The sequence below is a fragment of the Zootoca vivipara genome, chromosome 5 (assembly GCF_963506605.1).
Source record: "Zootoca vivipara chromosome 5, rZooViv1.1, whole genome shotgun sequence".
Classification (NCBI taxonomy): Eukaryota; Metazoa; Chordata; class Lepidosauria; order Squamata; family Lacertidae; genus Zootoca; species Zootoca vivipara.
In genome coordinates this window covers 65789637-65815743 of record NC_083280.1, presented here as the reverse complement: position 1 = coordinate 65815743, position 26107 = coordinate 65789637, and the positions used below count along the sequence as shown (strand labels likewise).

General features: G+C 44.8%; 1 protein-coding gene across 2 annotated transcripts; it reads left to right on the top strand.

Annotated features, from left to right (window-relative positions):
- Window positions 1-997: 997 nt before the first annotated feature.
- On the top strand, window positions 998-21690 carry LOC118096648 (lipase member M). Of its 2 annotated transcripts, XM_035138711.2 has the most exons (10): window positions 998-1209; window positions 2335-2442; window positions 6419-6536; window positions 7224-7422; window positions 11059-11168; window positions 12355-12494; window positions 15064-15210; window positions 17184-17255; window positions 20049-20114; window positions 21425-21690. In XM_035138711.2, the coding sequence occupies exons 1-10, from the start codon at window positions 1207-1209 to the stop codon at window positions 21656-21658; spliced, it is 1197 nt and encodes a 398-aa protein (XP_034994602.2). In that variant the 5' UTR covers window positions 998-1206; the 3' UTR covers window positions 21659-21690. The 2 variants fall into 2 exon arrangements, with proteins under 2 accessions (XP_034994602.2, XP_034994604.2); XM_035138713.2 differs by lacking the exons at window positions 998-1209; window positions 2335-2442; window positions 6419-6536 and adding an exon at window positions 6558-6795.
- Window positions 21691-26107: the final 4417 nt, after the last annotated feature.

Sequence of the window (26107 nt, the reverse complement as noted above, 5' to 3'; positions counted from 1 at the left end):
TAAAAATGATTTTTTTAAAAAAAAAAAAAGCAAGGAGCAGTTGCTGTCTCACTCCAAGTGCACCCAAGTAGGGCAGCACCCCCTTTATAGGGGAGAGGGTGGGGTTATCTTTGTGCAACCTCCCCTGCAGCACAGTGTTCCGCTGTGAGGGAGTGGGGGAAGATTGCTTCCTTCACTGCTGGTGCAGCTGCTTCCGCTGCCCCCCTGAAGCCCCAACAGACCCCCACCCCATACAGGCTTGGCACATTAAATGCCTTTGGTTCAGCACAGGCCAAAAGGGGGGGGGGTAGAACGCATGTCTACAGCCCTCACCCCAGTGCCTGGTCTCTGCTTGCCACCATGACCTGCCACTGCTGCTCTTCGGTAGCTCCCCCGGCCTGCTGCCACTGTCAAAGAAAAACCTCTTTGGCCTTTAAATCTCCGTTTCATCTGCTTCCATGGCCCAGGATCTTCGAAGCTTTTCAGCTTCTTCAAGAGTCTCCAGCAACGCCTGTCTTCATCAGAGTCCATGCTCCAATTGAGGTTGGGGCCTGCGTGCAGCTGGCTTTTATGCCCAAGAGTGGACCAGAAGGACAACCTCCACCCTCAGTCTTCTTCCCAGTCCACCCCCCAAGCCATGTCCACAAGGTCACCCGCTACGGCTGCAACTGCAGGCAAGGCCCAGCAGTCAACATGGCCAGCCTTCCATGATCATGCCCAAGCCAGATCTGTGCCCTCCGCGGGAATCTGTGTTGGACCTCAACCGTGGCCTTGCCCCACCAGCTGAGAAGCAGCCACGACCTTTACGTGGCAGTGACTACTGATAAGCAAATAACATTTTTAAATGTCGCAACATTACAAATAAGTCTCAAAGCAAACCATGGGGATCCACGCAAAGCCTCCTCCCTTGCCGCCCACTTGATCTCATTAGTGTGTTTTCTGAGGCGTGTATGAATCGGGAGCTAAGAGGTATGTATTCATTTACTACGAACGTTGTGCCATTGTTTTCCATGAAGGTGTCTAATAGCTAAAGTAGTTGCCACAGCATTAGTGCTATGTTGCGGAGGCTGAGAATGGATGCTGAAGAGCAGGCTAGCATATAAAGAAATCCCTTCTTGTGCAACATGAAGAAGGCGTATTTCTGGTGGTTACTAAAGTTGGTGCTGCACATAAGGAAGCATTATTCGAAAACCCTGCTCCTGCCAAAGCACAGCAAGAGGACTCAGAATGGTAATATGGTCACTTATTCTATGTCTGGCAAATCTTTAGTTCTTAATGTTTGGCTCTCATCAAAGATGTTCATAGCTTTGACAGTTAAGGAAACAGTCAGCATCTCCTATAAATGGCTAAGAAGTTTGATGCTGGTCCTTCCTTAGTGCTCTCAAAGGAGACAGACTTAAATGGAAAGCAGGAACAGCAAGTGGGCTTAATGGGGTCAGAGTTTAAAAGGCAACAGCGGTCAAACAAGGTATGGTGTAGCTAGCAACTTTTTTTAAAGATGCCTTAAAGCAGGAGTGTGGAAGCTGTGACCATCCAGATGTTGCTGGACTCCAGCTTCCATCAGCCCCAACCAATGCTCAGGGACTATTGGTGCATGTGCGAATGACCCACTGATCTGTCTAGGAGTCCCCTTTCCCACCTTTGACTGAAATGCCAGGGGCTACTGTTCCTTGATAGAGAGAGCTTGCCAAAAGTGAGCCACAGAATGATAACTTCTAACCTTGATTTCTGTAACGTGCTTTATGTGCAGCTGCAACTAGTACCCCCCCAAAAAAAAGTTATTTAGGAAAACCTTTGCTGAAAGCATTGCACAGGCTCTCAGTTTGCTACATGGCTAGATTCAAGGTTTGACTACTTTTTGTATAAACTCGCAGACATTTATGGACTAAGGGGTCCGAGAAGCCATCTCTCGCAGTGCAGCCTACCTCAGTCGCTGAGATCTGTGGATGAAGATTTGTTCATGATGACACATGCTCCTGTTCCTAGAGCATGTTGTGACTTGAGCATGTCTTTCTAAGCACTGCTGCTCCAGTTCCCTGGAATTTCCTGCCCTAGAAAGGAAGCAAGTTCTATATTTTGATGTTGGTTGAAAACTTTTATTCCCAAATTAGCCTCCTTGGTTTTTGCAACTTTGGCATCATGTTTTTAAGGTTGTTTCATGATTTGTACTAGGTTTAAAATGGCCATCTATATAGTCTATTTTTGTATGCTACTCAGGCATTCTTTGAATGTAGAGCAGTTTATACATTTTGGAATATATGAATAAAGTGTATATATTTTGCTAGCATAATTGATTGATGTGAGATCCTCCCCCCTTACTTTGTTGTCTCCTCTTCCATCCCATTTATAAAATAGATGTATGGAATGAAGTGGTGGTTTCTTGCACTTGCTTGCCTATTTGGTATCCTAGAAGACTTGAGTAGGAGAGGAAGAGTTGCAAATCCTGAAGTTCACATGAATGTCGTAAGCTACGCAATCCTTTATTAATCATATTGCAGAGGCAGGCCTGAGATGGACCTGAAATGCAGAAGAGCAACGTTTGTTCCTTCTGTCTTTCCTTCCCCAGTCTAGAACAGGGGTAGCCAACAAGGTGCCCTCAAGCAACTGTTATGGGACTCCAATTCCCATGAACCTCGGCCCGCGGGACCAATGGTCAGGGCTTAATGGGAGTTCTAGTCCAACAACATCTGCAGGGCACCGTGTTGGCAATCCCAGGTCATCATGGGGTGGGGAGATGCAACTGGGAGTGATGACATACAAGATAAGATATCTTTATTGTCATCATGGGGTGGGAATCCCAGGTCACCATGGGGTGGGGAGATGCAATTGGGAGTGATGACATACAAGATAAGATATCTTTATTGTCATTGTCCCCTTGCGGGAACAAGGAAATTACTCGGTTGCTACATCCACTCAGATAAAGCATTCCGCATAATCCAAAATTACAAAACCTAATTAAAAACAGTAAATATAATACAAATAACAAATATAATAAGATGACTTCAAAGTCCAGGCTTTCCATTTAAGGCCAAAATCGCTCTAGAGAAGAAACTGTTCCTGAGACGGCTCGTTCTTGCCTGCATAGTTCTATATCTCCGTCCCGATGGCAGGAGCTGAAAGAAATGGTGACCAGGGTGCGTTGGATCTCTTGATATGTCTAGTGCTTTTCTATGGCACCTGGTGGTGTAGATTTGTTCTAAGGTGAAGAGTGAGCAGCCAATAATGCTCTCTGCTGTTTTAATAATTCTACACAGCCCTACTCTATCCTGAGAAGTACAGCTTCCGTACCACACACATAAACCGTACGTGAGCACGCTCTGTATGGCACAGTAATAGAAGGCAAGCAGCAGCTTTTGTGGAAGATGGTTTTTCCTTAAAATTCTCAAAAAATACAGACAAGCTAAGGGGAAATGCAAAACTATTCCTTGAAGTGATACCGATGAGCCTGGGGAAACAGGAGGACACAGTGTGTCCATTTTTCTTCCTAGTACAGTGGTACCTCGGTTTATGAACACAATTGGTTCCGGAAGTCTGTTCATAAACTGAAGCGTTCATAAACTGAAGCGAACTTTCCCATTGAAAGTAATGGAACGTGGATTAATCCGTTCCAGACGGTCCGAGGAGTAACCGTTCATAAACTGAAGCGAACTTTCCCATTGAAAGTAATGGAAAGTGGATTAATCCGTTCCAGACGGGTCCGTGAAGTACTTAAACTGAAGCGTTCATAAACTGAAACATGGGTGTAATTGGTTCCGGAAGTCTGTTCATAAACTGAAGCGTTCATAAACTGAAGCGAACTTTCCCATTAAAAGTAATGGAAAGTGAATTAATCCGTTCCAGATGGGTCCGTGGTGTTCATAAACCGAAAATTCATAAACCGAGGTGTTCATAAACCGAGGTTCCACTGTATCATGAGCCTCGTAGAGACTTCTTGACAAGGCTCACCAGGAGGGAGGAGGAATGGGTAACAGGGTGGGGGAGTTTGATCCTGGGCCAGTGGCCTGTGAGCAGTGGCAGAGAAAGGGGGTCGGTGGGGGTGGGCTGCACCGGGTGCCATCATGAGGGAGGTGACAAAATGCCAGCTGAAATCAATGCTGCCTGTGTAGTGGAACCGAGGGGGGTTGAGTTGCATCGTGATGCTGATGTGTCCCCTTCCCATTTCTGTGGCCGAGTGCATGCGCGGTTTGCCAGGCCCTGCTCTCCCTGCCCGTCCATGCCCCACCCTCGTTCAGGAAGCGCTCTTCTCACAGCCAACCGCCTTGCCAGCCATGTCCCACCTGCCTGCCTGCCTCTCTCTCTCTCCCAGCTCCCTTTCCTCTCCAAGCGCTCCCTCCCTCGAGGGCCTCCATCCCTGCCCGGTGTTGCCTTTCCTTCTCCAGACATGGCAAGCGTGCCCCACCCCAGCTACCATTCCACTGTCAAACAGCTCTTCCTGTTCTTACTCAATTCATCAAACGATGTGACATGAAATTTCCTCTGTCCTTCCAATCAAGGAATAAGGCAGGGGGTGGGAGACCAGCAAAATGCCCGCGTAGTGAGTGATCTGTGAGAAAGTTTTTTTTAAAAAAAAAGAAAGGAAGGGAAAGGGGAAGAAAAGAGAACCAAAGCAGATGCAGAGAGAACAACTGTGACTTCAGCTCAAACTGAACAGAAGGGTTTAGGGAAGTCATCTTCTGTGAAGGACCTCTCTTCTCCAAAGCAGGCACTGAAAAGGAGAATAGCTTCCAGTCTCAGAAGCAGGCAGCTTTCCCCAATCACTCAGTCCCCTCTTCTTCAGAACTCCTCCTCCTCGCCACCAACTTCCTGGCCAACTTCAGAGAACTCCCTGGTTGTCTCTGGCACGTGGAGACCCACAGAGATAGGATGACCCCTCCCCACTTGGAGAGCCCCCCCCCAACTCTCACCTCCACGGAGATCAGGGAGCAGAAAAGCAAGGGACGACAGGGTCGGGTCCCCCATATTATTATTATTTTGCAAAGGTGCTTCTCTACGATTCTGCCCCCACCGCCCCCCTCCCTCCGCCACTGGTTATAACATCCAGGTATCACTAACCTGCCAGTCATTTGACTGTATGGACTTCAGGCAGAGCAGCTCTCACTGCAGCTCTTTGTGAGACTGTGCAGGGCCGGCTCTAGGGAGACCCCCGGTGGCACAGTGTGCCAGGGCAACAACCATACGAGAAATACGTAAAATAACCAAACAAACATTAGAAATAGCCCCAGAATTGGCCTTACTAAACATCTTCCAAGACAATAATGCCCACTTACACCACAAAGAACTCATAACCCACTTACTCTCAGCAGCCAGAAACACCATAACCAGACACTGGAGAGACCTGTCAGGAGTAAGCATGGACCAATGGTACCAAATAGGATGGGAAACAGCCTTACTAGAAAAATTAACCAATAAGCTGAAACTGACATGGGGACAAATAGAAGACGGCTTCATCCTGGTATGGCTCCCCTTTATCACATACACAGCCCAACAAGAAAATGACAAAAATCTACCAACAGCAAATAATAATAATAATAATAATAATAATAATAATAATAATAATAATAATATATTTATACCCCGCCCATCTGGCTGGGCTTCCCCTGCCACTCTGGACGGCTTCCAGCAAACATTAAAATACATCAAATATCACAGATTAAAAACTTCCCTAAACAGGGCTGCCTTTAGGTATTTTCTAAATGTCAGGTAGTTGTTTATCTCTCTGACCTCTGATGGGAGGGTGTTCCACAGAGTGGGTGCCACTACTGAGAAGGCCCTCTGCCTGGTTCCCTGTAGCTTTGCTTCTCGCAGTGAGGGAACCACTAGAAGGCCCTCGGTTCTGGACCTCAGTGTCCGGGCAGAACGATGGGGGTGGACACGCTCCTTCAGGTATACTGGACCAAGGCCGTTTAGGGCTTTAAAGGTCAGCACCAACACTTTGAATTGTGCTCGGAAACGTCCCAATGTCGGTTTTTCAAGACCAGTGTTATGTGGTCTCGGCGGCCGCTCCCAGTCACCAGTCTAGCTGCCGCATTCTGGATTAGTTGTACAAATCAATATGTCTAACCTGATCCAAAACACCCACCCACCCCACTCACACATGAAACAAAGACCACCACAGCCAACCACAAATGAACAACCATATCCTAGGCCAACCCCAAGATCTCTCACCACCAAAGGAACACAAGCGAACAGCAGAGAACCTGCACAAGTGACGCTGACAAAAAAAACCCCACATATATTAAGTAAAATAGAAACATCGTCACCTGACCCCACCCCCACCCATCTTTCCCCCATCTACCCCTTTTCTTCCCAATGTCTCAACAAATGAAACTGATTTGTAAAAATGTTACGAGAGACATTGGACATATTTTTGCAAATCAAGAAAATCTTTAATAATAATAAAAAAGCTCTCAGCATTTTTTTCTTATTTTTTTCTTTTCAGAGTGAGCAGATTTCCTACAATGGATACCCCAGTGAAGAGTATGAAGTGTTAACAGATGATGGCTATTATTTGACAATTAACAGAATACCCTTTGGGCAAAAAAATCTTCCACTGGGAGGTACCTTGTTATGTGTGTTTAACAACAGCAGCAGCAGCAGCAGCAGCAACAAAATCCATACTCTATCAGCTGAACACACTTATAGTCCTCCCCATAAGTGAGAACCCTGACTTACCAGGACCACATGGAGGCATCTTCATGGAAGCGCATGGAAGCACATTGAGCAGCGCATGCTTCCAAGCTCCCATGAGACTTTCCAGGAAAGACAGTGAGAGGGCAGACACATCCAGTGTTGGCTGGAGCTTTGGGAGCATGGCTGGTGGGTGCCTGCCTGTCTCCCATTCCTAGTTTAATCTCTCACAAATATTTTGAATGCTTGAATGGCACTTTGCTAACAAGCCTCCTCTACAATCAAGGCTCAAATCCATGCCATTGAATGAGGCCACAGCCTGACCAACCAGGGCAGTCTCAAGCAGGTCGGCCACCCTGGCGCTGAGGGGCGGAGATCGCTCCAGCGCCCCCACCCTCACAGGGCACAGCATGGTTTCTGTGCGGCTTTGCCGCGCGGCACCCTGCCTACCAGCCCGGCGCCCTGCCTACCGGCCCTGTGACCAACTTACGGATACAATGTACTGTAATATAAAGAATGCTTTAGGAATATGGGAGATTCAACAAAAACATCTTTGTTACCAGGGCACAGAATTTCTCAACTGCTTTGTTAAAACATAGACTTTGTTTTTAAAACAGGTCCCAAGGCTGTTGTGTTGCTGCAACATGGATTGTTTTCAGAAGCTAGCTTCTGGGTTGAAAATATGGCCAACAACAGCTTCGGATTCATATTAGCAGATGCTGGCTATGATGTTTGGCTGGGGAACAGCAGAGGATCAAGCTGGTCTCAGAGACACCAGCATTTGTCAACGGACCAAGATGAATTTTGGGATTTCAGGTAGTTTGAACAAAAAAGGAACAGCTTTACAGCCATTGACAATGTTATCTCACACTTCGACTATGCTGACCTATTCGTTGGGACGTAGGTTGTTAGTCAGCTGTGATACGGCCCCAAATTATGAAGGTAAAAAGGTAAAGGTACCCCTGACCGTTAGGTCCAGTCGCGAACGACTCTGGGGTTGCATGCTCATCTCTCTCTATAGGCTGAGGGAGCTGGCGCTTGTCTGCAGACAGCTTCCAGGTCATATGACCAGCATGACTAAGCCGCTTGTGGCGAACCAGAGCAGCACACAGAAACACCGTTCACCTTCCCACAGTAGCAGTACCTATATATCTACTTGCACTTTGCCGTGCTTTTGAACTGCTAGGTTGGCAGGAGCTGGAACCGAACACGGGAGCTCATCCCGTCACGGGATTTGAACCGCCGACCTTCTGATCGGCAAGCCCTAGGCTCTGTGGTTTAGGTAATATTAATCAAATTCCCAAGTATAGTCAAACCTCGGTTCCCAAATGCCTCCGTTTTGAAATGTTTTGGCTCCTGAATGCCGAAAACCTGAAAGTAAGTGTTCCAGTTTTTGAACTTTTTTGTAAGCCGAACATCCGACGTGGCTTCCGCTTGAGTGCAGGAAGCTCCTGCAGCCAATCGGAAGCCACACCTCAGTTGTCGAACATTTCGGAAGCCAAATGGGCTTCCTAAATGGATTACGTTGTTGGACTGTATTTCTTCTGATAGCATGCTTCATGGTTCAAGTAAACATGGTTCATTTACCCGAGTACTGTCTACACTGACTGGCAGTCACTGGGGATCTTCACACTCAGCCTTTTTCTATGTGTGATTCCCTTTCATGAGATTCAGGTGGGAAGGCAACTCTTTTGCTCTCTCTCTCGCTCTCGCTCTCTCTCTCTCTCTGTGTGTGTGTGTGTGTGTGATTTTTAGTGATGTTCTGTTGCTGGTACCCACAGCTAAAAAAAAATAAAGTGAGGAGTAGAGATGGTGGCTCCATCATCTCATTCCACACACACATATCAAACAAAACTTCCCAGAAGGCAACTCTGGGGAAAACAGGGGTGCTGCATCCGGTGGGACTTCCGGTTCGTCGCGGCGGTGAGAAGGACGCAGGGACTTCGCGTGCCGAGGTCCCTGGCTTCTCGGAGGGGGGGGAAGTCCGCAGAGCGAGCGGACTCCCCGTAAAAGCATCGGATCGAGAGTTCCGATGACTCAGGCGTCCAGCGGCTGCTCCGTTTGGCGGATCCCCCGCCGCCCGAGAGCTCAATAGAGCGATCGTGAGCCGGTGGGGTTGAACCGCGGGAGCCATTTTGGGCCACATCTTACCTCCGGGAAGCGAAGCTCCGAGTCCTGACCCGGCAAGCGGCGGATTCTTCCGATTTGATACTAAAGATTCCTAAAGAAGTAAGTGGAACTTTGATCGGGATCCTAAATTTGCTGATTGGAAAATAGGAGAGACTTAAAGAAACGGAAGCCGGTCTCTTCCTAATGGGAAACTGGGAGGCGTTTGGAAAAAAAAAATCCAAAGCTGAATAACGAAAGAATTTGAAACTGTGGTCCTGAGAGGGAAAAAAGACTTTTTGGAACCATCTCAGCCCCCGAGTCCGGCACCCCTTGAGGTACAGCGGCATTAAGGGGAAGAGTGTTTTGACAGCTGTCAAAAGCTGTCAAACTGTCAAAAGACCGGGTGGATTGATTGTATTGCTGTGAACAGGAAAAATTGTTGTTAAAAGTGAAAGAACTATTTAAATTGGAAGTAAGAATGGATTTGGGACTGAGTTAAGAATCAAGAAAAAGAACAGCCAAAATGGAGTCGATCGTCTGAGAGAGGAATTTTCCAGTACCCATTGTTCCCTACCCCCTGTTTATCTGCGGTTACGAGAGGTATGAAAACAAAGCTGTCTCGAGCCTTCCAGGAGACTGTACTGAACTACTTGCTGTCATGGGAAGATTTCTACAAGGAATGGCATCATCCCAACTTACCACCAGTTGAGATTGAAGTCCAAGTTCAGGACTTAGAGGATAATTTAAATCTAAATTTGGAGACTGCTGATTCTGAGACTGTGTGTGAGGAGAAACAATTGGAAGAGGACTTGGACTGTGACAAATTTGTTTGGGATGAAGCAAAATATGACTTCCAAAAGGAAGAAAAACAACCAGAACAAGAAGATGAGAGACTAAGGGACTTAAAGTTTAATGGATTTGAAGATCCTGGAGGGGTTAAAATGTGGAGTGGGGTGTTTGAGGGATGGGAAGGACAGGGGCAGGGGGGGGGGGCAAAGGCCTGGAGATGGACTTGGGAAAGAATGGGTGTGGGGTAAAAACTTTAGTTAAAAGGTATTGTTTTGGTTTCTGAAAGACGGTCTTCGAAATCTTGGCATGACAATGGAAATGCTGAACCAATTGGGGGAAAAAGACTTAGGGAGAGGAGATGGAATGTAAAAAAGAAAGGGAAAAAAGTGTTATGTTTCCTTAAGGGAGTATAAGAATGGCTTGGAAAGAATTTTTAAGTTACTGTAAATTATTGCAGGTTAAGTGAGGTGTTTAGGCAGAAAGCTGCCTGCCCCCCTCTCCTTACTCTGAGGCACTCAGTGGCAGGGGGTGCCCAGAGGGGTGAGGAGGAAATGGAACCTTGGAAGTGCTGTACCCTGCAGGCACCTCTTGTGGCAGGAGGGGACCTGTGGGAGGGCAGCATGAAAAAGGAGGAGGATTGAGTTAATATTATAAGATTAAGATTTGAAGCTGAGTTGGAAAATTCGCCACAAGTAATTAGAATTTGCAAGGAAAACCATGAGGAAGACAACCGAGGGAGTCGCAATTAAGATGTTAAAATAATAAGAACTGGGAAGTTTGAATTCTTCCCAATTTTCTTTTTGTTTGTTTTTCTTCTTTCCTTTTTTTTCTTTCTCTTTTTTTTCTAGGTTTATTAATATGATTATGAAAGAGTTGGGGGATGCAGATCCCCATAACTCCTTCCTCCCTGTTCTCTCAGTGGCAGGGGGGGGGATATGGAGGGAGGAGGGAGGGGGGAAGCAGAACTCAACTCACAATTGGACCCCTTTGTTTCCTAAAGCACACGGGCCCTACTGGTGGCAGAAGTGGACCGGTGGGTGGAGGGAAAATGAAGGGACAGTGTTATATTATATGTCTTGTTTGTGTATTTCTTGTTTGAAAAATTAATAAAAATCTCTTTAAAAAAAGAAAAAGAAATGGGAAGTGGTGCCCCGTTCTTCCTGTGCAGCACCCCCCTACTGCCAGCACTGCCGCTGTGTACCCACCTCCACTGGCACCTCCACTACGTGCCCACTTCCACTGGTACCACCTCCGCCCACCCTCCACGCTCTCTTCGCCACTGGAGGAGAAGCTGCATTGGCACTGGTTTATGGTGCAATCTCTCCAGATCTCACTGAAATCTGGCAGAACTTCTCCCCCAGTGGTGAAGGTGGCAAGGTGTGAGGGGTACCTGCAAGGCTGCTGCCTCAGGGGCTTCCACCACCTGAGGCAGTTGCTTCACCCCACTTCATGAGCAGACCGGCGCAAAGGTGAAATATTTGTGAGCTCATAGGAGTCACTAATTTTGCAATAAAATTTAAAAAGCCCAATCCTATTTCCCAATTACTATTTCAGTTTCCATGAATTCGGCATGTATGACCTTCCAGCAGTGATCAACTTTATTTTGAAGAAAACTGGGCAGAAGCAACTGTATTATATAGGCCACTCTGAAGGCGCTACCATTGGTATGTTAAAATGGAACAATCCTCTCTCTTTCTCCCTCCTCTCCCCGCAGTCTCTGTTGCTCACTTTGTCCTGTGTTCTGCTGTTTTGGATTCTAGAGGCAGCTGTTCCACTATAAGCTGCTCACCCCCCTTTTCTGTGTTGGGGGTCAATCTTGCTCCAACCCTGGCACTGTTGTGTCTGTATTCCCTTTGTGACCTTGCTTGACTCCACTATAGAGTACATAGGGATTTTCAGGAAAAGTGGGAAGACAGTTTTTTAGGTAGAGAAAGTTGTAGGGTGTCAAGCACATTGAGTCCCATCAAAGAAAAGGTAGGATATTTAAATAAATGATTATGAAAATAGATAGATAGATAGATAGATAGATAGATAGATAGATAGATTAGATAGATGATAGATAGGGGTCAGAAATCACCAGCCTGAATGTAAGATACACCCAATGGCCTGTCTTCAACTAGTCCTCTTGTCTCCACCACCCATCAGCTTCAAAAGAGGGAAGGAAAGAAGTTCTGAAGTTAGGTGACGGAACCTTAAAATGTGCCCCATCATCTACCATAAGAACTCTGGCCGTGCTGCATACGTACGCCTAGAGATCACAATTTCTCAGAGTGAGATTGATTTAAAGGCTTTTCAGTAACAAGAAAATGTGCTTGCACCATTTACCTTAGACTATCTTTCCATTGCGGTACAGTGATGCCAGTTCTTAAATCAAGAAAGACCTACAGGATCTGAGTGCAGAGTCTAGAACAGCTACGGATATTTAGTTTTTGGTAGCTCTGGGGGCAGAGTTCATCTGCTCATTCACCTGATGAGCATATAATTAAGGGGAAAACTTATTTTGAGGACAGAATAATCACATCCACTGCCTTCCTTTCCTGGCAAGTGGCTTCAAAGTTGCAGTGGTAGAGGTGGCACTCAGGTTTCTCCATCCTTGCTAGATCTATTGCTATCCTTCAATTTCCTCCCAGCAGCTGCAGTGATCATTTAGGGTACATATGGGGAATCTGTAACCCTCCAGATTGCTGTCAGACTCCAACTTCTATCAGCCCCAGTCAATAATATCAGGCCAGCCACAGGCTCTGCATCTCTGCTTTCAGATCAGGAAATACCCTTTTGGTAAACTGGAGAATCACTTAACATGATTTTAAATGTTCACTGTGGTTTTTCTCCCTCCCTCTTCCTCCTTAGGCCTCATAGCATTTTCAGCCATACCAGAGCTGTCTCAAAAAATCAAAACATTCTTTGCCCTGGCTCCTGTGATTTCTCTTAGATATGCAACAAGCCTTCCTTTCAAATTTGATGTCCTACTTCCTGAATACTCATCCAAGGTACTGGTCAATCACTATTTCATGACTGAAATTTCATCAAGAAATGCAAAGCTAATGGGACTCTAAAAATCACTTCTCCCACAAATTCATGGCAATTATTTCTAGTTACTCACCTTTTTTTGCACTGTGTGTAAGAAAAGAAAGATTCTATAAACTGCATATATCTACAGAAGAATAAAACAGGCTATATTTTTTTGCAGAAATGTTGTGTTCCCCCGAGATCTTTTGGAATGCAGGGCAAGTTAGAAATATGCTAGTTAAAGGTAAATTTGATTCACATGCAATTCATGCACAGCAAAATTTCATCTACAAAAAATGTGTTTGATAACCAATCACATCAATTGGCTTTACTCTGAGCTGTGGATTGCACTGTCAACGAAACAAAGAAAATAAACTGAAAGACAAAGAAACTAAAGATTAAATAGATCAGTTCTTGGGGGGGGATGTGCATGTGTGTCTGCTGCACACCCAGAAAGGGATGGGGGAGAAATTTAATATCATTTATAAGCAAATGTACCAAATATTCACTTTCGAAAACAATATACAAACAAATTCAGCATCCCTGCAAAAAGTCTGCTCACCTTTTCCTAGTGGGAGGCGTTGGGCCCAGACAGCTGGGTCACAACAGGATGCCGGCTTAGGGGGTGGAAGGTTGCCACCTCTTACCTGCGTCATGCCAGCCACATTGTTGTTGCTGGGGTTCTGCCCTCGTGGGACAACCAGCCAATCAGCTCTCAATATGAGTGTGGCCTTGGCTGATTTAACCACGACGCAGCCAGCCGTTACCCTCTCTCTTGCCCCATCGCTGGATCACCCAACCCACCCACCCTCTTTTCATGCTATGCTCAGATATGACCTTGCGATGGACAATTGTCGGTTGCTATATTGTTGGGGCTGGGTAGGAATTTTTCCACTTGGCAAGTTGGCACCAGCCAATTGGTTTTCGCCCACCTAGTGGCAATCGTCACAACTTTTCTGAGGTTAGGCACTGGGTGAGCCTTTGTTTGGATGGGAGGGAGGTACTACCTGTCCCTCCTCAGTAAGGTTTTCCTGTTAAAGGGATCCGGAGTGTCAATCCTGTCCAAAGTCTGTGCATGGGCTAGGGCCATGTCACAGCCCCTACGGGGACCCCTCAGGCAGCAGCGGAGGAAGCCAATTGAGTGCTTGGGGTGGCTCGTGTGGGGGCGGGGCCAGCAGGGGCAGGATGCTCTGCGGGCCTCCAAGGAGTCTGCCTGCCTCCTCCCCCTCAGCCACCCTACAGCTGAGAGGGGAGGTGGCAGGCAAACGGTTTGGGGCAGTGCGGAGCCTGCAGGCATCCCAAGCCACAGCATCTCTCCCAGTCTTTCTCCACTGAGGGGGGTGACAAACTGGCGGGCGGCACTCACTGAGGGGCCTGCAGTGCACCGAGCCACGCATATCAGAGACCCCACATGCCAGTTTGTCACCCCCCCCCCAGTGGTGACACCCAGGGCACCCACCTTGTGACACCCCTGCCCTCGCGGTGCCCTTAATGCTAATAGTGGTTAACCTAATAGTGCTAATAGTGGACTTCCTGCAGGCGGGCAGGAGTCAAGATATAGCCCGGTTTCACCCCAGTGCCTAAGCCAAACCACTAACATCCGTAACCAATTGCGGTAAGTTGTGACCTATTTGAACTCATATATTTCATGTCAGTGTGCTTTATTGTTCTCCTGGGAACTTTGTGGCTCAGGTGCCTTGGCACACAATTGCTAATTTCTCAAAAATCCCCAATCCGAAGTAAAATGTGCAAATAAATGTGTACATTAATTAAAATAGCTTCTGGAGAAATGCTATATAAAAATTGTGTGTGCTAGGCAGAATTACGTAGAAATTAGTGTTTATCTGGGAAATGGACAATGACCATTTTCACGTGGACTTTTTTTAAAAAAAAAAACAATTATTTTTTTGGCAAACTAATGTTGAAATATGAAGAACTGAACTTTAGAGTGGGGAAATGAGAAACCGAGAGAAATGTAATTGTCAGATTCATCCACCCACACTCCCAACCTTCCTTTGTTAAGTAGACCAGGCAGATTATCCTTGCAAGCTTCCCTGCAATTAGAACCAGACATGTTCAGCTGAATGCTCTTACAATCCCCTTTCAGCTTTCTCACTGAATGTAGAAGGGTTGGAGATGGAATAGGTGCCCCGGTCCGGCATGCAGGGACATTGGGGTCACCATAGAGGTGCCCCCTCTCACTCTCCAATTTTAACCTTTTAAGAGGTGCAAACAGCAACAAGGAAATCTCTAGAGACACAGCTAATTCTGCAAACAAAAACAATGGAAGTTCAAGATGAGTAACACCTTTTGCGAGTCCACGTGCTAAACCCTGTCCCTGGAGCCTACCCCCCAGAAATGAGACATAACAACAATGCATGGGTTTGAAATTAGGCCACAACTTTGTTAAATTTCAGGTGTAGGAACCTTGGCTTAGGCCTTGGAAGGGATCCCTCTCATACCTGACAGGGGCTGAGGATGCACAAGGCAGTCAGACAAAAACAATTAAAGTTCAATACTGTATAAGTAACAACTTTCATATCTTTGCAGGGGCTGCTTGTCAGAGGAGAATTTTACGTGGTTCGAAAGGCTCTGAAATACTTGATCAACACATTATGCAGTGTTGCGCTCCTGGAGACGGGCTGTGCATATACCGTTTTCCTTCCAGGTGGAGTCAATTTAACAAATATAAATATGGTATGTAGACGTGTGAAGAAATCACAGTACTGTAAGTCATTACTGGTTTGCTGAATTTTCATGAGGTTCCATTTTTCAAGGGTGAAAAGCCCCATGAAAAATTGAAAGCTCACTTAGAGGAAGACTGAAATCAGATATGCATTGAATGTAAGTCTCACTGAGCAGAAGAGAACTTACTTCTGAGTACATGTGCCTAGCATTGCCCTATTACAGCTTACTCCTACCATGTCTATTCAGAGGCAGGTCTCATTCAGTTCAATGGGACTTATTGTCATGGAAATGGGTGTAGCATTGCAGCCACTGACTTTTACTGGTTTGGGGGTTGGGGTTGCACATGTCTGGAGCCCTGATATGATCCGATTTCAGACCAGAAAGTGTTTTTTAAAAAACAAACAAGCAAACAAACAAGCAAGCAAACCCAAACAAATATGCCTTCATTTCTACTATACTTCCAATGTTTTCTGGAATCACTTGCCCAAATTTCACTTTGTAAAATGGCTCAAGTTCCTATTCTGGTCCCTTTTTCAATTCTATATATCTCTCTCTAGTTCCCTATTACCACCATAAGGTGGTACTATCCCAGCTGCTTATTTCTGTCTTTGGCATGCGAGAGAAGTAGATGGAGCAGCTGCTGACTGATATTTCCTGTGAAACAAGACCCAGAAAATTAGCATAAATAAAACTAGAAATGTTCTGTACTGCAAAGAGGAGTGTGTGGGGTGTACGGGGAGGGGTAGTACCTCTGATGGGGGACATGTCATGTTCCTTCTGGGGTAGTTTGTCCACCTTTGGTCCCCACCCTGCACTCATCTCTTACTTGTGGCTCCTAGAAACTGTCAGCTTTGGCAGTGGCCACACTCCAGGAACAGCTTCAACTGGCTGGTTAAACCAGGTGAGGGTAGTTGATGGGTCTCAAACCCTCAGTGTGTTAGGGGCTTCCCTTGCATGTGAAGACAGGCTCCGGCAGATTGAGCGGAACATAGTGGGTCCAACAGTCAAGAAGGTATTTTTTGCACATGCTGTAGAGAGAAATGAGGGGCAGATGGGGCTCATCAACCTGGGAAAGTAGCCCCTCTAGGAAAAGAAAGACTGATCCTAAACCTCTGCTGCCATGTGGGATATCTTCAGAAGAAGAAAAGGCTGAGCAAATCCTAAGACAGTTTGGATGGTGCCTTGTGTGCCTCCTTCCAGCAACTCCTGCAGCCAAGCTGGTGCCAAACGTATTGATCTGCTTTCCTTTGAATCCCATCAGCGAGGCCGAGAGAGGGGTCTTGTTATGCACATCAGCTTCTATGCACGTTGCCCAGACTTGCACCCAAGGGAGGTGACTTTAGCAGTAGCTAACGCACTGCAGAGGTGCACTCTACCCGCTTCTCAAGACAAACAGATGCCAACATCTGCAAAGAAAACAAACATGGAGCGATCGCATACATTTGAAGCCATGCACGCCTGGTGTGTTTCACCCCAATTTTGTTCTACTTATTACAAACTCCCAAGACTATATTATCAATTGCTTTGGGATTCCTCATGGAGTTGGCATGCCTGCATCTAGTCTAGCATCCTGTTTTCATAGTGGCCAACCTGATTCCTATAGGAAATCCACAAGCAGGGCCTCAGTCTCCCCAATCCTTTTCTCCAGCAGCTGCTACTCAGGGGTATATTGCCTCTGTCACTAGAGACATTACATAGCCATGCAGTTTTGTCATCCATGAATTTGTATTAACCCCTTTTAAAGCCAATCTTGTTCTTGTAATGCAAGGGGGACCAAAATGTCCCTCTTCTCTTCATTCTTTGCAAACTGCACAATTGTATACTTTCTAGCCCACCCTTTTTTCCTCAACTAAGTTGCCCCAGCAATTATTGTAGCACTAATTTGTAGGGTAACTGATGTTTTTCTTCTTCTTCCCACTAGCTTTTCTGTTTCCTTTTCTTCTTTTTTTAAAAATGTGTTGTTTTTCAAACTTTACTTGCAGAGTCGACTGAATGTATATGCAGCTCACTTTCCAGATCGAACATCAGCTAAAAACATTGTACACTGGAAACAGGTAGAGAGTTATACACTTTGAAGAATAGAGTTCTATGCTTGCATGTACACTCAAAAATCACAAATTCATATAGGTTGTATATAACACTAAACTGCCAAAGCTCCCACCTAAGAATTACGGAAGAGTTAGTATGCTTAACATTCCCTGGGAAGCCGCTACAAAAATTAAGCCATTTTATGTTTGTACTGTTGTTCTAATAGGAGTTTAAATCCTGGTTTTCTTTATGTAGTCAGAGCTAACAGGTCTTTGCTAATGAGAATATATATATATATATATATATATATATATATATATATATATCCTCATTACCACACACACACACACACACACACACACACACACACACACCGGTATATCACAGGTTTACACCGATTGTTCTGCAAATGCCTTCATTTCAGAATGGCATTCTTCACATAAAAAGAAATTTCACCCCCCATGGATATTTACTACCATAGAGATAAATTGCAAGAGGGACAGCCACCATTCCTTATTAGGAAAATGAAGATTTTACAGAAAAGAGTTAGAGCTAGGGAAAGACAAGCAAAATAAGACCTTCCTGGACACCTTTGAATCCAAGCCGGCGTTTGTAATAGAAGTACTTGAACTGAATGGTCTTATCAGGCAGGGATGTGCAGCTTTGTGTCCTCTGGGTGTTGTTGGACTCTAATTCCCATCAGTTTTTTTCAGGTATTACAGCCAATGATAAGGGATGATGGGATATGCAGTCTAGCAACATCAGGAGGAACACAAGACTCTGCACTCTTGTTTTAGCAGTATGGCTCTACAGAGTTCACAACCTCGATCCAGGTTCTCTGTCAGGCTGACTCATGCTGGGCTAATCCACGGACCAACTGGCCCACCTCATATTTAGTTCAACAGTGGGACTAATGTTTAATTAGTGCAAAATCCCTTATTAGACATATGGCCTTGAGGGAGGCAGGGGAAGAATACCTTCAACACCCCTGTTCTGCTTGTCATTGAGTGCTCCTCACCCCACAGAACCACAGCTTTCACTCACTGTTAGGCCACCCAGTGTAATCCATAGAGAACTATGGCTGTGCCAAGCCAACTCAATCAATCCATGAATCCATCTGAGTAGGCCCAGTTTGGCTTGGGACTTGTCGAAATCTGGTGCGCAGCCCTTATAGAGACTATGTATGATGGATTTTAATTCAGGCAATTGCCCTTTTCTACTATGCAAGTGACAGTCATTGCAACCGCTCTTCTCTAAGAGTCCTCTGTGCCTTCTGGTGTGCCTACAAAACCCCAGTGTAAAAATATTACCCTGCTCATGTCTAAAACTTCCACCCTGGGGAGCAAACCCTGAAGTTGAAATTAAGCTAGTGTTTCCCATCATGAGAACCAATGCTGATGTGTGGAAAATTAGCCTCTGAAATTAGATTAACAACAGTAAACAAAAATGAAAGATCTTGTTTAATCTCAGCAATTACAAGAAAAATTATACGATTCGTGAGCGCTTTCTATTTTCTAGCAGAATTTGTGTGGGGCTTTTTGGCAATAGTAATAATAATATAATAATAATTTATTATTTATACCCCACCCATCTGGCTGGGTTTCCCCAGCCACTTTGGGCAGCTTCTAACAAAACATTAAAATACAAAATACAAAAATTCCTTCAGTAGCACCTTAAAGACCAACTAAGTTTTTATTTTGGTATGAGTTTTGGTATGAAGTTTCAGTGTATCTGAAGAAGTGTGCATGCACATGAAAGCTCATACCAAAATAAAAACTTAGTTGGTCTTTAAGGTGCTACTGAAGGATTTTTTTTTATTTTGTTTCAACTCAGACCAACACGGCTACCTACCTGTAATTAAAATACAACAATCTATTAAATATTAAAAGCTTCCCTAAACAGAGCTGCCTTCAGATGTCCCCTAAAAGTAACAATTTCTCTCCAATGCTCTTTGAAGTGTGTCATTCTGGGAAATTTAAAATGGCAGCCGCTAACTGAACAAAACTTTGAAGAATTGCACTGGGCAAGCCCACATTCATGGGATGCTGCCAGTAACCCCTTTCAATCCTGTCATGGTTTTTACACCACACTAAACCACACACCTGACCTCCCTTTGGCTGAGTTGCTGCTGCATACCAAGCCATAGGGGTGGGAGGGATGAAGCAGTGGTGAGGTTGGTGCAGTGCAAATGCAGTGGCGTACCAACCTGGTGCTCCTGGCAGCGCATTTGCACTGCACTCATCCTTCTGCCTCTCCATCCTGGGATGCTGCAGCAATTCTGCTAGTGGGTGGCCAGGTGAGCAGCTCAGCCCCACCATGACATTCACTATTGCTTTTTAATAAATTAGGTAAGTTTACCTGTGCATTAATTCTGTGTTAAGCACTGGTGTATGTTCTTCCTTTATAAGAGGCTGTTAATGCCTCGCATTAAGCTTCTAAGTATGAGTTATAGGGGCTGTATTCAATTAACCTGACACTCAGGCCAAAGTCAGGGCAATGGCTCCTGCTAGTGCAATTGGGCTCCCCCCCCTTCTTATTCTCCTCCAATGCACATTCCACATCTCCCCCACATCTGCTCAGGGGTTGGGGGAACTCCCAGAACAGTGCATGGGGAAGAGAGGAAGGCTAGGCCGACCTGGTGAGCGGAAATATTTGTCCTGACAATCCAAAAAGTGAGCCATGTACAATTATTCCCTGTAAACCACTTTGTAAGCTGCCTTCCACAATATTGTAGATTTAGTTTTCTCAACGGTAGAGTTTTCACAATCCTCAGTAATGTGTATCATATAATATTTATGGTTTCCCTATTATTTTGATAGCTAAGAGAAACGGGAATATTCAGGTGGTTTGACTACGGGAATGAGAATCAGGCAATATATAACCAGGTAAGAGAGAACAATTTTTGTTCAGTAAATATGGTGAAAATAGAAATCTGCATCAAGGGCACATATTTGCAATGGTTCTGACTATCAGCACCATTATTTTATTATTATTATTATTATTATTATTATTATTATTATTATTATTTACAGTGAAAATAGAACTCTACATCAAGGACAATTATTTAGAATGGGTCTGAAATGAGACTTTTCATGTACCAGCACAACCCAGATAATATTAACCATTTAGATTTCTTCCCAATTTCATTATGAAAGTTAAGCATAGGCCTAAGTTGCTCAAATTCTTAATGTGGGCTTGATAATGCAAAAATCTTAATTTTTTTTTAAAGATGAAAGCTCAATTATTTTATTCATTTATTTATATACACCCCACCTTTTCTTGGCAGAGCTCAAGGCGCACACATGGTTCTCCTCCCCTCACATGATTTCCTGATAACCACCCTATGGGGAAGCCTAGCGTGATTGTGGCTGACCCAGGGTCACTCCATGAACTTCATGAATGAGTGGGGATGTAAACTTTGGTCTCCAAGTCTAGTTCAACAATCTAACCACAATCATGCAATAGCGCTGACTTAATGTGAATATGATCCCTAAAGGTGTTTTCCTCCACAAGCTGAGAGCATGGTGGGCACAGGGATGTGTGTATTAGCTCCTCCTTCAACCCCACCCTTCTGCTGGATCCAACCTCAGACCTCCACACATTTGGCCAAAGTCTGAAGGGAGGGCCTGGACGTGTGTAGTTGTGTGCTTGTGGTTTCTCTCACATGACTAGAAGCTTGGAAACACAGTGGTACTTCAGTTTACAAACACAATTGGTTCCGGAAGTCTGTACTTAACCTGAAGCATACTTAACCTGAAGCGAACTTTCCCATTGAAAGTAATGGAAAGTGGATTAATCTGTTCCAGACGGGTCCACAGAGTACTCAACTTGAAGCATACTTAACCCGAGGTATTAGTGTAATTGGTTCCGGAAGTCCGTACTTAACCTGAAGCGTACTTAACCTGAAGCGAACTTTCCCACTGAAAGTAATGGAAAGTGGATTAATCCATTCCAGACGGGTCCGCGGAGTACTTAAATTGAAAATACTCAAACCAAGGTGTACTTAAACCGAGGTATGACTGTATGTGAGCTCCAACCCTATTCAAAGCATATTAGCAGACTACGAGTGTTCCAGTTAGAATGAAGAAAAACCCACCCTTCATATAAGCCTGTGAACACCCTATAGGCAGTGCTGTCACTAAGAACACTTGTGTGTTTATTGGTGTTTAATGATCCTCTGTCTTTTACTTTCCAGAGCTTTCCTCCCGAATATAAAATAGAGGACATGACTGTGCCAACTGCAGTGTGGTTTGGTGGGAATGACATAATTGCAACCCCAGGAGATATAGACTTTTTACTTCCTCGTATCACTAACCTGATTTACTATGAAAATATATCACACTGGAACCACTGGGATTTTCTCTGGGGCCTCAGTGCCCCCAGACTCATGTACAGCAAAATCATAGAGTTGATGGGGAAGTCTCTGTAAATAAATACTTTGCTAAAATGGATTTAACTTCATTTCCTTGATTGACACATCTTTCTTTAACACCTGTCACAACAAACCCTGTGCAGTAAGCTACACCGATGTGGAAAACCTTTCCAGCATTTAAAGGTGCTTCATTTTTTCCTGGATCATGTCCATTGTTTTGGTCACATTTGCCCCATACATTTGAAGCACTACGATACCGTTTTAACAGTTATCATTTCCCCAAAGAATGCTGGGAAGTGTAGTTTGTTAAGGATGCTGAGAGTTGCTAAGAGACCCCTGTTCCTCTCACAGAGCTACAGTTCTCAGAGTAGTTTAACAATCAATCCCTCTTCCCAGGGGACTGTAGCTGTGAGGCACATAGGAACTGAGGCCTGTCCTGTGGTGGTTATTATTTAACTGAGAGTGAACTATGTGGTGTAGAACCATTCACAGTACAACAAACATCATTCTGTGTTCTCCTTCTGACCTACTAACTGCCATTGCATATCACTTAAGGCATACCCTCCAAGTGTCCCTATTTTCTAGGGCCAGTCCTGGATTTACAGAAGCCATCCTGGTATCTGATTTGATTCTGGAATTTGCCTTTCCTTAGGACATCCCTATTTTGATAAGAGAAATGTTGGACGGTATGGCATTATGCAACCCTGAACAAAGGAGATAAGTAACTATATAACCTTTAGAAGACATCTGAAGGCAGCCCTGTATAGGGAAGTTTTTTTAAAAGTTTAATGTCCTGGTGGCACCCAGCTCTCTTTTCTTCAGAAATCTTCATCTGCATCCAGTCTTGCAGATCATGCTGCCTGCAGCAACATTCGGCTTGGATGTTTCATCGCCATTTAAAACTCAGCACAATACAGAGCAAACTTCTCATCTGTCACAGAAATGGGCTTTCTCAATAAAAGAGGCCCAATCTGTGTTGGTATTCCATTGGATCATGTAAACACACCTGTTAAGGCAGGCATTCTCCTGAATTGAACTCCTGAATTTATTGTTTTAGTTTTGTGCTATTAGTTTATATATATACTAGCTGGCCCTGCACGCGTTGCTGTGCGTTAGTCTGTGAAATGGATCCCCCTGAGCCTCAGAGTCCCCCTGAGTCAAGGCGAGACACTGTGGAGAGGGCAGGTTTCATCCCTGTGTCTCCCCCCCCCCCGTTCTGACCCATTACGTATCCCTGCCCTCTATTGCCCCCCCACCTCCACTTGGCCTAGTCTGGAAAGCGGCCTAGTCTGCAAAGCCGAGGGGAGATATTGTAAATGGGGTGGGGGGGGTGGCCACTGCAAATATCTGAGGACTTAAACTGGGGAGAGAAAGTACATGGTTGGTTTTTTTAATAATAATAAAAAGACACAGAGGCTTACAATCAGTTGTTTCTCCTAAAATAAGACATACCCATAAAATAAGCCATAGCAGGATTTCTAAGCATTACACAATGCCCACTAAATTATAAAGCGAAAACCCCTCGCTGTGCCCCCAAGTGTGTGTTAGGAGAAATGAGGAACGGCTGCCTAATGCTGTCAGGCGTTTATTAATGCAGCTGCCGGGAGAGGCTTTGGGCTTGGGGTGGAATGGCTGTTTCGGTGGTTGTTGGACAGTTGCTCCCCCTACCCTACGTCAGCCCATGTCCTATTTGGGCTTCTCCTCCCCCCTACCTCCCACCCAGGGCTCCATTTGGGATAGTATTTAAAGGGCTGTAGAGCTGAGGCCTAGTCTGTAAAATGGAGCCAAGGCCTCCTGTTTTACAGGATTTCGTAGCGGAGGCGGGGTTTGTGGGTTATCTTAACCCCCCCGGGCCTAGTGGAGGCCTAGCAGCCTGGCAGGGCCTAGGGGTTTGATAATGGCCGACTTTCAGTTGCTTTGTTGATGATGTCATTTGATTTGTGGGTGTGGCTTAGATTTCACAGGAAGGGAGGGAGTGTACTGTGGGAGGAATTCCACTTGAGGGCGCTGTTTGACTTGGTGGAAAAGCGGGTCAAATCCTGCCAAGGTGTGTGATTTGAGGTTTTTCATGTCCCCTACAACCCTCGGGGAGTGGCCTGGATCGCTGTGTCAAAATTTCAGGACGATCGGTCAAGCGGTTACGGAGAACATAGCGGCCGTCAATTTCAAGATTTTTACATTTTTATATATATAGATATATAATTAAGGGTGCCTTAATGCCCCAATGGATTTTCCATTGTTTCATTTAATTATGCATTGATTTTGCAGTTGCAAACCACTTTGAAGCTATTTGCTAAATACACAAATAAAATATTGCTCATTTTCATTCATGGACAGTGTCTCCATTCACCTTATTGAAGTAGGAGCATTGTGATGCATCCTTCCTTTTCTTTTTCTTGCCATATTTGATCCTGAAACAGATTGTTTGACAACTCTGGTTCACGTTATATAAAAAATAAGCTATATAAAAAAATACAAATTATTTTTAAAATGAAAACTATACCTACAAACCCTAAAAGCTATTAAAAACCATTCAAATAGGTGTACAATTGTCTTCAATATATTAGGCTCTCATCAAAGATGTTCATAGCCTTGACAGTAAAGGAATTATTCATCAGTTCCAAGAAACAGTTAATATGTTTGATCTTGGTCTTTCCTTGCTATTCCCAAAGGAGATGGAATTAAATGGAATGCAGGAAAGCTATGTTGATTTGGCTCAGTAGTGAGCTCAGAGCTCAGAAGGTAAAGGAAGACAAGTAAAATACGCTGCGGCTAGCATTAAAATACATATATATCTTAAAGCAGTGGGCAACCTGTGGCCATCTGGATGTTGTTGGACTCTGGCTCCTGTGGCGGATTAGTGCCTGCTGAGGATTCCGGTGCGTTGGGAGTTAAACTATCCCTCCAATGATAGGCAGTTCTCCAGGAGGCGGTACTAGTCTGTGTTTGAAAACAAAAGAGGGATAACGGTTAGTAGGAGTCAGTTGGTGGGAGAGGAGTTGGTTGGGGAAGGTGGAGAGTGAGATAGTGGGGAGTGGGAGGTTAGGTTTTGGAAGGATGAAATGCTCTAATAAGACTGTGTCCAATAATGAAAGGAATGCACTATAAGTTACCAGTGAAATCCATGTTCTCAAGTTAATAAATAAAGTTAAATGTGCTTAAACATTAATTGACTCCAGCAGTGTGTCAGTTCCTCTAGTTGTGTGACTAAGAAGAGAACCAAGCTTCCCTGGGGTCAGGAAAGGAAGCTAGTTCAAAGTACTTCTGACAAACTAAGGGCTGGTCAGTGAAGCCAAGAAAATCACAAAGTGGCCCAAGGGAGAGGCTAACCAGAGCAGTAGGGATCCATGAGAGGGAAAACCCCACTGGTAGTAAGGTGGTGAGAGGCTTTGGATAAAGTGCCCTGAGGTAACTTAGAGCCAAGCCCTATCTTTTGTGAAACTGGAGGTTTAATCCCATTTTTGCTGAAAGCACAGTGGGAACCACTGTCTGGGGGTTAGAGACTCGTTGTCCTTCACAACTCCCATCAACCCCAGCCAGCATGGCCAATGGTCAGGGGTAGCGGGAACCAGCAGTGGAGAGCTAACACTTAACCATCTCTGACGTAAGGTGAAGATAGCTCTAGAAACTATAAACAATGCAGATAGTGTGAGTTGTGCTTCATCTATTCACACTTCTTGTCTGCTTCCACAGGCTTCCATATATCTTTATGTTTTGTCAGGAACTATGAGGATGAGAATCCTGCGGAGGACTGGAATTTTCAGGGTTGCTTTTAGCAATGTACAAAATAGATGCAGGCATTGTCTATACCGTATAGTTTGCAACATAATTAATACTATGCATATACTAACAAGGTCTAAGTGGTTTGACATGTGATCTTGAGGGAAATGACTATTACTATATTTATATGCATTTATAGCCTAGTTATCACCATATGGTTCCCAGGCAGATTACAAACACGTAAAAGACGGCCTGCTGTTTTCCTCCATGGGAGAATTTTCACCTTGTGTTGTGGTCTTTATAAACCCATGACCTACTCATTCAGAACCTTCTACAGAAAGCCAGTTCCAATTTGTACTAGTGTAAATAATCCACTGTTCAGCTGTCTCCAGCGACCATGAGATCCTTTCCCTACCTTTAACTGATATGCCAGCTGTAAATTATCCAGGATCAAGATAGCTTGGCAACAGCGAATCACACATTGATAACTTCTAGGCTTGATTTCTGTAACCTGCTTTATGTGGGACCGCCCTTGAAGCTTCAGCTAGTGCCAAAGAGTCAAGGCGCATGGTTGCTCTTTTTGGCAACCTATCAGCAACGGAAAGCATTGCATTGGCTGCCAATTTTCTCCCAAGCTAGATTCAAGCGTTTAATACAGTATTTCTGTACAAATCCCTATATGGTTCTGGACTAGGGCATCTGAGAAGTTCTTTTTCCTACTAACAGGCTGCACGTAGTAAATCTGTGATAGAAGATTTCTATCTTCATGGTACTATCGGTCCCTGT

What these genes read in the sequence shown, in the direction of transcription:
- LOC118096648 (XM_035138711.2), top strand. An exon ending in TTCCTGAATACTCATCCAAG is followed by an intron (nt 12,495 to 15,063) that starts GTACTGGTCAAT and finishes ATATCTTTGCAG; the next exon opens with GGGCTGCTTGTCAGAGGAGA. An exon ending in ATTTAACAAATATAAATATG is followed by an intron (nt 15,211 to 17,183) that starts GTATGTAGACGT and finishes CTTTACTTGCAG; the next exon opens with AGTCGACTGAATGTATATGC.